Source organism: Camarhynchus parvulus, chromosome 9, assembly GCF_901933205.1.
Source record: "Camarhynchus parvulus chromosome 9, STF_HiC, whole genome shotgun sequence".
NCBI lineage: Eukaryota > Metazoa > Chordata > Aves > Passeriformes > Thraupidae > Camarhynchus > Camarhynchus parvulus.
In genome coordinates, this window is record NC_044579.1 from 24,873,182 (window position 1) to 24,885,189 (window position 12,008).

At 40.4% G+C, this 12,008-nt stretch overlaps 1 protein-coding gene across 3 annotated transcripts in view; it reads right to left on the reverse strand.

Annotated features, from left to right (window-relative positions):
* CAB39 (calcium binding protein 39) overlaps window positions 1-12,008 on the reverse strand; it is a 44,131-nt gene that overhangs the window by 12,330 nt on the left and 19,793 nt on the right. For 2 of the 3 annotated variants that reach the window (XM_030954177.1, XM_030954178.1), the window contains exons 2-3: window positions 9,493-9,649; window positions 1,358-1,522 (exon numbers count right to left, since the gene is read on the reverse strand). In XM_030954177.1, coding sequence (XP_030810037.1) covers window positions 1,358-1,522; window positions 9,493-9,606 — 279 coding nt within the window. In that variant the 5' untranslated portion in view covers window positions 9,607-9,649. Of the gene's footprint in view, window positions 1-1,357; window positions 1,523-9,492; window positions 9,650-12,008 lie in introns of those variants that run through there. The other variant, XM_030954179.1, reaches the window with a different exon arrangement.

Here is a 12,008-nt window from a genome sequence, read left to right on the forward strand (position 1 = left end):
GAATGACTCCTTCTCCCTCCAAGGAGAAGCACCACATCCTCCTGAAACAGAGCAGCAGAGCAGGCAGGAAACAACTCCCAATCCTTCCACGTCCCCTTGATGAAAAGCACAGCTCTCCTTAATGAGAGCAAGCCTGTACAAATGGTTCTCATTCTTCATTACCAGGAGATAATGAAGGTTTCCTTTGCTAATAACTGGGCTGAGTAAACACCAGGCTGATACCAATCTAGAGGTCAGCAGAATCCAGATGACGTTTCGTGATTTCCTTTCTTCAGCAATTAAAGACCATCCCAGTTCAGCATTCCCTCTCAGCTTTCCCAGGTTTCCTTGCTTATTTAACAACCTGAATGTTTTATGTATGGTATAAACACTCGTGTGGGTAGGGAAAAAATACCACTGCATTACAATTAAACACAAATCACAGGGAGTTATGGGTGGGGTGGAGGGGAGAGAAGAAAGAACAGGGAAGAAAGCCATTGTTTTTGGAATGTCAAATTACAATAGGACTTTAAACTGTTCTGTTTGTATTGTGAGCAACTTGTTTATGAACAATCCCATTTTTAAGCAATCTTAAGTGGGATGATCTTTATGGTTGAGGCTGTGGAGTGAGATGCATGGGTTTGGCTCCTTTCCTAGACAACCACACGCCTCTTGTGAGACCTCAGGGAAAAGAGAAAAATCCAATTGTACTGCAACATCTCATACCTAAATAGGATTTTTCTCCATGGTGCTAAATTATTCCATGTGATGTGGTGACAAAAGCCACAGAGGCTTATGGAGAGATACCTTTAAATATAAGTAAGTATTGCTATTTTCAATTGATCAATAAAAACTTGGGTTTGTTTTTTTTTAATAAATAGAAAAAAAGGCAAGGAAACAAAAAAAGTTGCATCACTTGTTACTAAAAAGAGAAAGAAATAATGGACTATTAACAAAACTAACAGCTTTAAATTATGTATTTAAACTTCTTATAAATGCTACAATTATTCTATTACTTTTCCTACTAATTTGATGTAGCAAGATGAACATAGAGATACATCCTGCAGCATTATGGTTTGTGTTCACTACAGGGTTACTACTAAGAGATCAACCCTTCTGTGTACACAACAATTCAGAATTATTCCATAATTATAATAGAACTGTACCACCAGATTAGAGGTTTAGCTGCTTCAAATCTGTGTTGGACTAAATTCACAGATTTCATATTCCATAGTTGCTCAGTCTCTTTCTAATGGATGTGTCATAACACCAAAATAAAAGCTGAAGACTGAAACATCTTAACCATTAAAGTGGTAAGAATTCAGATGTGTTTATTTTAACATACAGAATGTAAGAAATGTCAAACCTCCTCTCTTACCTCAAAATCAATGAGCTGCAAGTCAGCTACTAGGGTACTAAGAAGACCACTGTTGTACAGCTCCTGAGCAAGCTGTGCCACAGCTTCTGTTTGGGGTTCCTTTTCATTTGTGCCATACAAGATTTCTTTCATGGCAACAAGGTTTTTTGAGACCTCCTCCGTTGCCTAAAGAAAATGGGAAAACAATACAGTTAGAGAACAATGCCATTTGTATTTCTGACTGCACACTCCTTTATTCTTAACATCTGCAAAAGTCCAATGGGGGGAGGAATAATCAGGAAATGACAATCTGGTAAAAAAACAATAGATATTCTTTCTGCAAATAAGACTGTTATGAGACTGGTATTTAAAAAAAAACCCAAACAATACAGAGCAGAGGCAAGACATACACAATTTAGTTACCAAAGGTAAAAATCTCTTCCTTTTTACTGCCTTTTAACTTCCCAATCAAAAATCCCCTAAAGAACAGCAACAGGATGAAAAGAACCTGACAAAATTTCCATTCTGTAAAACAGTTGTGTAGGATCAGACTGGAAAACATGGCATGGAGCCTCATGCCTGTGCCTAGGGAACTGCTCAGAGACACCAAACAGATTCCTCCTGTAGATTTTGCACACATCAGGTTTTGCCAAATACTAGGCTCCCATTCCAGTTACTTTGGGTGAAGTCTTCCCAATAAACAAAACCTCAAGGAGAACCAACTTTAACTTTCAGGTTATCTCAGCACACAAGAACAACCTGGCCAACAGACCCAGAAAGAGATACACTCAAAAGGACACATTTAAAGATCTAAAACCCTTCCCTGCTTGAAGCCCACTTTACAGAAGCCAGACAGGTCTGACCTGTCACTTGTGAGGAATTCCTAAGTTGCCAGGATGAGCTGGAGCAGCATAAACACAGTAAAACAAGTAAAACTAAAAAAAAATATAAATCAACAAGAATATTTCTAAACACCTACTTCTGAATCTTAAAACACAGTTGTATTGGACCAAAAAAAAAGAACTATTCCTTTCAATATATATGTTTACTGAGCTTGGGGGCAAAATGCTGAAAATTATCATCATAAATAGCTGGTTTAATTATAATGGTTCTTCACATGCCTAAAAAGTTTGGATGGTTTGTAAGTGCACTAATTTTTAGTAATTAGATGAACCTGCCAACAAAGTATGCATACACTTTAATGTAAAGTATTCATGATTGATAGCTTACAGAAAATTAGTAAAGTGAAAAAATTACCACTTCCAGGACATTGCCAGTCTTATAAAGAGTGTGTAAAAAGATTTCTCATTTGTGCTTTTTATCCAGAGAGGCTTCAATCAGCATGACCCATGCACTATTCGAGCTGAAGCCATTCCAGCTTTGCTAGGTATGCAAGCAAGGATTCCATGACCTTTAAGGAGGCTCTGTATCATTTTTAGCTCCTCCACAACTTTCCACTCCCTGCTGCCTCCCTCTTCCTGTTACTTTAGTTCCTAGTCCCAGTTGTCTCCTCCTCAATCAAAATCCCAAGGGATTTTCTGTGCACTCTTGGTAAGACAGCAAGAAGCAGGTGCTCAGTGAGACCACTTTGATTCACACCAGCTCCTGAAGAGGTGAAATGGGAACACCAGCTCCCCATGCTGGAGCACGATTACACCACACAATTGTTCTCTGAAATTCAGAGGAAACAGCTCCTTTGTAGAAGAACAGGAACATCTGTCAGACATGAAGACATGAAGAGATATCTTTGATGGATGGCTACCAAGGGAAGAGGAAGCAAAGTCTGTCCCTGCACACTAATGCAGAAAGCAAACGAAAGAGGAAGAAAGGCAGCTGAAGGAACTCCTATTTCAGCTGAAATGATTGCATCAAGAAGGCCAGTGGAGAATTTGTCCAACCAAAACCCCAGGAAGAGGACAAGCCTCCCAACCCCAAACTTCAATAACTGCACTTGAAGGCTCTCCCTCACCACCAGCCCAAGACAGACACCAGCAATGGAAATGCTAGCAAACCAGGCAGAAAATAATGCAGTGTCTCCAAACACTGAGGGTTTATAACACCAAAAAGCCTTCCAGCCCAACATGAACATCCAGTTTGGGAACTTCAGTAAGAGACAGGAGGACTCCAGGGCTCTTCACAGCTGCCAAGACCACCTGCATGTGCTTCACTGGAGCTTGGCATGGCACAGAGCCTCAGTGGGAAGCAGCAGTTAGAGACACAAACCACTGAGTCACTGAGGTTGGGAAAGACCCTTAAGCTCAAGGCTGCCACCAAACCACATCCCTCAGAAGCAGCACAGCTCAGGCTGGAAGGTGCTGCTTTAGACTGCTGAAATTATTCAGCCAGTACAGGTTCAGAGCTACATCTGGTTTATCTTTCTGATGGATGTTTTCATTAATAGTGCAGTTTCTGTAACTGCATTATCCATGGGTAGAGAACCCCCAGGCACTGAGGTTCCATGGGCCTGGAGACTGCCAAGCTCTCTGGAAATATTTCAGGACTGGCCATGTGTTCTTTAACTTTTTCTACTGTTCACAAACCCCAAATAGTCCAGCTGTACAACTCTAGATAGAGTATTTGGGGTTTGCACTGCTAACCATTTCAGGAAACACTAAATTTTAGAGTATTTCACTGATCTTTCCAGAGACTGCAATAAACCATAGCTATGAAGATGTGCAGCTATTCTGGTGTAACAGTCACATGTGTGACTTCATGGTGTCTGCTTTTATTTTGGAATAGTATCTTCCCATCCTTCATAAACATAGAGAAGTAAATACTATCTTTATTTTCCTTGCTTTGCATTTCACTTTTACAGTGTGGCTTGTCCTCAGATGGTACCTCAGGAGGCCATCAGGATGCTCAAGGCAGGGCCACCTCAGTCCTGCCAAGCTGACCAGGCTGTGGCCAGCCATGCTCCCAACAGCTCCATGGATGGACACTCCACCACCTCTCCAGGCAACCTGTGCCAGTGGCTGACCACCAGGCATCAAAGCACCTGCCTTGCATCACTCCAGCTCCATTTCTGGGAATCTTCTGGAAACTGAGGTCTTCTGGAAATATTATATCAGTTACCAATGTCCATCAATGCACTACACTTCCATCAAATGTAACATCCTTATAGTTCCTCTACTCCAAAATTCAACATCAAAAGGAATAGAAATAAACCCTGACAAACTTCTAGAACCTCCTTACTCTTGTATATTCCATGAACTCTCAGACATATTCCAAAGATGTGCAGACCTATTTTTGCCATTTCAGATGCAGAATGGAATTTAGATTGTTACACTGAAAAATATAATGCTACGTTAAATATTGGTGTGAAGAGCCAAGTAAAAAACCACTACAAACAAACAAAATCAAGAAAAAGAAGAGAAGCTTGGCTAGCATTACTTGCAAGATTTTCCAAGATACTGACATCTAAATTGCCTAATGCACTGCTCACTTTTAAGAGAGGAAAAAAACTCTAGACACAAAGATCAAAATACACAATGAGGTTCATCCAAAAACCCATGATCAAAAGTGGAACTAACAATCAGACAACATATGTACAAATATATAAAATATACCCAGTACAATATATGACCAGGGTCTACTTTATATATACAGAATACCTATACTTTCTATATATTTTATAGAGAGTATAAGTATATATTTTATATAAGTATATATAAAACAGTATATATTTTATATGTTAAAATTTTTATTTTTTAAGTATTAGCATCTGCATTTATATGCTCTCAACACTGATTAGGAGCAACCTGAATTTTAGAGAAAAATTTCATGGCAAGTCGTATTTGAAATTCAATGGTGCCAGAAAATCAATATCATCTGAGGACAAGCCACACTGTAAAAGTGAAATGCAAAGCAAGGAAAATAAAGATAGTATTTACTTCTCTATGTTTATGAAGGACAGGAAGATACTATTCCAAAATAAAAGCAGACACCATGAAGTCACACATGTGACTGTTACACCAGAATAGCTGCACATCTTCATAGCTATGGTTTATTGCAGTCTCTGGAAAGATCAGTGAAATACTGTAAAATTTAGTATTTCCTGAAATGGTAAGCAGTGCAAACCCTAAATACTCTATCTAGAGTTGTACAGCTGGATTATTTGGGGTTTGTGAACAGTAGAAAAAGATAAAGAACACATGGCCAGTCCTGAAATATTTCCAGAGAGGCTGGCAGTCTCCAGTCCCATGGAACCTCCTGGAGGTTCTCTACGCATGAATTTACATGTTACTGCGCTATTAATGAAAACATGCATCAAAAAGATAAATCAGATATAGCTTTGAACCTGTACTGGCTGAATAATTTCAGTAGTCTAAAGCAGTATCTATCACAACTAAAAAGCGTTATTTCAATAACTACTTAAATTGGCTGGATTTCAAAATGCTTACAAAAACATACAATTCCATAAATGTGTCAGTAACTACAGCAGTGCAGTAGCACATCCAAAGGCCAAAAATTATTGTAGGATTTTCCAGTGAACATTTAGCATGGAGACAGCATAGAAGAGTCCAATTAGAAGAGACGCCTGTTTTCTCACCTGCCACTTCCTAAAGAAGGCTCATCTTTACCCCCTGGAGTCCCAGCCCCACACTGGAGACCAGGCACATGACTTAACTTTAGCCTTCTTTCAAGCACAGATTAATTGTACACACGTGCGTAACAAATCCAGGATTTTACTGCTTTGTGAATGACAGCATTAACTCCCTGAATGAAACCTGACCTCCGGCAGCATGGCACAGCATCAGCCTGGCACAGCTGAGCCAAGCAGCTCATGGTGCTGCCACCACACAGCTGTGACATCCAGGAGAGAGGTCACCCACGCCTGCAAGGGCCAGCATGCCTGGGATCACAGCAGGGCTCCAACAAAGGGAGCTGTGTGACAGGGCAAGCCAAGGTCACAGGGTGGTGAAGAACAACTTGATTGCATGAGTAAATATTTACCTGCAGCACAGTAAATGTGTGCCACACACCAAGGGAAGTGGAGTATGAGAAAAATGCTGGCATCAGCCAAAGAGGAGGAAGAGATGTGAATAAAGACTCACTAATGGAGTAGATCAAGGGTAGGTCCTGCTTATGGGAAAGGAGGTTTCCTTTCCCTTCCCTTTAGGCCCCCTTTCTGAGAGAGCACAGGCAATGGAGAACAAACAGCATAAATGATGAACACTTTTCAGTTCTAAAGCACTAGACATCTCATTTCCCTTCCCAAATACTGACAGAAAGACAGCCAGGACCTCTGTGCTAAGCAGAGCAGTGCAGCAGCAAGCACCAGAGCTGTGGCACAGAGGAAGGTGGGACAAGTGAGCCACAGTCCAGCTCCCAGCTCCTAAATGAGCACCACATGATTAAAATGCATTTCAAATGGCCTGGAGAACTACCTGGTTAATTTTTCTCCAGTCTTCACTAAACTCAAAAGGTGGATTAACATGTAACTAGGATACACTTGAATTTCAGATTTTTGATTATAAAACAAATTTTCCAGTGTTACAGGGCAAAATGTTTCATAATTGAATAAGACATTACTATTGTTTTATATCTTTTACTTTGAAGAATATCTTCTATCTTGATTATCAAGAATGGACAGAAACACACACTGTCCAAGAGTTTAAACATCTTTATTACCTCCTTCGATTTTTTGTTTCTGCTCAAAAAACATTAACAGTTTTAAATTTCAGTCTAAGCACTGAAAAAAACCTAGGAATTCTGCTCAAGCATAATTACACTTACAACCTCCAGGGAAAATAATTTGTCTAATTTTCTTACAAATCTGTATTTCCAAATGTGCAACAAAATTGTCAAAGAGCATTCTCCAGGTAATAGTAAACTCAGTATTATAAGAGATGAAAGCGTGTGAGAAAAGTAGGTAGTCCCTTAACCCAAATGGGTATTTTTATAACCAATACTGGGTATTTAGCATGCTGACCCAGCACTGAGATGGCACCATTGATATGTGACAGGCTGCAAAAGCATATCCCTGGATCAAACAGTAACAATGACAAAATTACTGATTCACACTGTTTTATACAAGTCCCATCACTAAAAACAGTGAAGTCATAAAAACAAGAACAACTTTTGAATCCTTCTCCCCTTTTAGTATCAGGCAGCAATTGTTGTGCTTCATGTAGAGTGTATTTCTATTTCTGTTCCACTACTAGGCACAGAACCCACCCTGCCACCAGCACAGAATTCTTCTCCAAAGGAGGCCAAAAACTTACATGGCAGAAAGGATCATCATAATAAAAGGGATAACGAATAAGATGCCTAAATACTGAGATATGGGCATGAAGAAATGTTTGTTCTTTTCTAATAAAGGCCACTGTCCTTTAACTCCAAATTCACTCCAGTCATTTCCACAGAGTGGACAGGAAGAGGGCACAAATTCAGGGTGCCTGCTCACAGAGCTGTGCCCTCAAACATCTGATGACTGGTCCATAAGACACTGCAGAACTTTCTCCATCAAACCAGCAAACATCCTGAGCTAAGGAGCCACCAGAGTCACCTTCCTGAAGTCTTGACTTGCCAAGGAAACAAACACTTCCTGATGAATCTCTGCATGTGGATGTGGACACTGGTGGTGTGGGTGCTGGGATTCACCAGCTCCTCTGTGAACAGCAAGGATGATGGGGAACAGCAGCACCATACCCAGGCTCATGGCCCTGGATGTCAGGATTTAACTCTCCTCACACTTAACCTAGAGAATGTGGGCTGCCTTTGTTCTCCTGCAGGCACAACGTGTTACCTTCTGTCTGACACAGGAAAAACCACTCCACAGGCTTAGCACACTGCTTCTTGTCAGAGCAGCAGCCTCACAGAAATGAGGTCTTTCCAAAGGACGGAGGTGTGGGACCAAAGGCCAGCAAGAAGAAAAGGTAACAGCAAGCTCCAGCTGCAGCATCAGGAACACAGGCATGTGCTGCAGGACACAGCCACACTCCATGGGATGAGCTGGTCTGCTCCCCATTAGGGGTCCCAGCAAAAAGAGGACACTAAAGAACACAGATTTTAAGACCAGGCCACATCTCCAGGAACTAATAATGAGGCCAAGATAAAGGAGGCAGTGCCAAGTCTCATCAAAGACTCTTCAGAATGCACCCATCCCTCCTCTCCTGACAGAAGGCTCTTGTAGAGATGGAACAGCAGCAGCAAATGAAAACCTTCCAGCCTTCACACAAGCCTGCAGAACAAAATGTAACATTTTTCTCTGCAATAGGAGATAAAAAGCATCAGAGCAAACTACTGTAGTACACTGCAAGACACCTGGAACATACCACATGTTGGCAAAGGGGTAGAAGATGCTAATTATTAAAGAATAGCAGAACTAAGATGGCAATTTAATTAAGACCCTTAGAAGTAATAGTGCCAAATCTAGGTGAAACTGAATGTAGAAGAGCTGGCCACACTCTGCTTAAAAATACAGGTCAACATGAAAAGATTGTGACTAACTCCTATATGGGACTCAGTGGATGCCAAGAATGGCACATAATAGTTAAATAATGCTGGGAGAGGCTCCAAGGAGGGTGCTCATCTCAACCTCAGGCACACAATTCACCAGGTGGGATGAAGCTGCACACAGGCTGAATTCTGAGGTCAGTTCCTGTAAAGCTGTAAAAACCAGAGTGCCAGTTGAGAAGGAAATGACTGGGGACAGGTACACAGCCTGGAGTACAAGACACCCATGTAAAGGAAATTGCACTAGCACAGAACTTCTCACACTTTACTGTGGGCTGAAGAGGAGGCAGGAAAGCCAAAATACATTCTCTATCCATGAGGACACAAAGTTCTTCAGCTTCAGTAAGAGACACTTTGCTCTGTAAAGATTTGCATGGACAAGCAGAGACAGAACTACTTGTGCAGTAGGGAAGGCACTGTGGTGGTCACAAGACCAGACCACTGTACAGCTGTGAGCTGTTTATTAAAAGAATGCAATGTCCTACAGTGCCAAATCGTTTTAAATGTCATTATCAGCTGCCAGTGGCGTAAGCCAACCAGCCAACAGGACACACACCTGTTCAAAGGTACATAAATTACCCTTTATCAGAGTATAAACCACCAAAATAATTCCTAATTGTTTCAGTTTCAACAGCTGTAAATTCCCCCTTTCCCCCACTTTCAAATACAGTTTAGCAACTGGAACATCACAACTGTACCTTTTCTGCCTTTTTGTCAGAGATGTCTTGTTTTTCTAGAACTGCCATGCTCTCCTTCAGGTTTTTCACTATGTCTGCAGGAGACTTGTGGGACTTGCCAAAGGGGAATGGCATGATTGCAAACCACAAGGTCTTCCTTCTGTGGCTCCTGCTTCACCTGGAAAAGGAGGAGAAAGAAAGCCCATCAAAAATAGAAACCTGAGCTCTGCAGAACACGCACAAAGAGAGAGCAGCAAAGGTATTCATACATGGAACAAATGATCCTTGACAGGTGAACTAGAGCTTGCCATGACAAACTTAAATTCTTGTATTTCTATTTCTTTTGAAACACAAGATACACATCAAAGAACTCACATTAAGATAATCATCTTATCCTTCAGGAGCAAATTAAAGAGTACATTAATTATATCCAAAGCCACATACTGCACACATGCCCCATATGGGCAAGACTTAGAAGGATCAATTATTCCAATTAGTGCTGTTAAGCCAAATGCCTGCTTGCTCCCACGAGGTGTGTGACACACAGCTCCTGGTGTCCCAGGGCCCTGCAGTGACTGCCCAGGTACATGCTTTTACCCAGATTCACTCCATAATCAATTTGCAAATGCAAAGCAGACCCCAAGGTGTGCACCTTAGTGCAGGACCCACAAACACGAGCAGGCAAGGCTACAGACAGCAGCCTGTTCCATTCTCAGATCTGTAACCATACTGAAATACACTCTCACCCTCACACATTTTATGGGAAATAAAATTTGACACCTAGCAGGGATACATACAGCACTTGAAAACATTAAAACCAACACCTCATGTATCTTTCTCAAAAAGATAAAACATGTCTTACAGGAGAAAGTTTCCTTCTCTAACAATATCTGGCTCTTGAATCCAAATACATTTATTCTTCTGTATATTTACACATATTTACTTTCACACACACACATATACATACTCTCTTCTGTATACAAAATACAAAAGTACTACTGGAATAAATGAGTGTACTGAAGCTTTTGTCACTAAACACATACACCCACATTTAAACAATAATAAAACCTTCTTACAAGTGAATTACATGAAGTATACTTCTACAACTCTAATCTAGCCAGAAGAGAACAGGAAATCCTCCAGTAAAAATGCTGACAGTGCTATTTCTGCTAGACACAAAACACAGCTGAAGCTGGCAGAGCAGAGCCTGCACTGTCATTCCAAAGAAGGGGGATTACCCTGAAAAGTTGAATTTCTATCTCCCTGCAGTGTCTGTGTGGTGAGTAACACACCAACTCTAACCAGTACATGATAAAGGATCTTATCTGACACAATGCACTTTGCTCCTTGATTAAAACACCAGCTCACCCACCAGGAACTCCAAAACCTTACTCCTGATCTTACTCAACAGTTCTGATCAGGGATGAAAACTCCCAAAGCAATGCTATTTTTGGGTTATTTTTATTTTTTAAACACATAAGCTTGGCTGGCCCATGGGCAAAACTTTAGAGGGTAAAAACAGAAGAACTTGGATCTTCAGCCAAATAAATTTCCATAAACAGAGATTTCAGGTAAGCAGTTACAGAGATCATACATTCACAGTTCCATGCCTACAAATGACTTAAAGCATGAGGTAGGTAGTTTTTAATTAGATTGCTTCCAGATAGAAGTATCAGCAGGAAGGCTGAAACAAGACCTTCCACCAGCCATTTCCATTCTTTAACAGATCACAAGGAATTTCTGTTGCATTTATTTTCTAGTATATATCATTATAGTAACCTCTCATTCACAATCTGCATAAAGAAGGGTGTGTAACACTGAAATTACAAAAGTAAGAGATAAAAAAAGATCAAAAAGTGCCCACAGGTCTTTCTTTTGACAAGAGAATTTTATGCCTCAGATTTGATCACATCTAGCAGAACAGAAACCTACAGCTAGGAAAAGCACCACTACTGACTGTTATTTAATACTATGAAAATACAATGGTATTTAAAACAATATTTAAGGAAAATTGCGGTATTTTCACACAGGATTTTTTTTCCTAGAAAGTGTGAAAATAGATGACACACCTCAAGCATCACAGCAACATTTTAAGTGTTCTCTTTATCTCTCCCTTTGATTACTACTCTGCCAAATAAAGATGAGCCCTGAAAACAAATCTGGATTCTTTTGTGTTTGTATATCAGCACTGACAGTAACAGTATTTACCAACTACTCTGCCTCTTCATTCTGGGTGATGGTTACACCCATGTAACAGAGAAGGACTGGCTCATCCAAAAACCCATGATCAAAAGTGGAACCAACAATCAGACAACACATGTACAAATATATAAAATATATCCCAGTACAAAGAGCAATTGCCAGTCTTAATTCCTTGGATTAGGCATTAAAACAGAAGCAAATCCACTAGGAATCAAAACAACTGAGAGAATAAAAACATATGGAACCACAAAATCTGGTATGACAGCAATATACAAATAAAGTAAATCAAACCAAAGGAAACAGCCCTGCACACTCAATTTCTGGATCAGAACTAT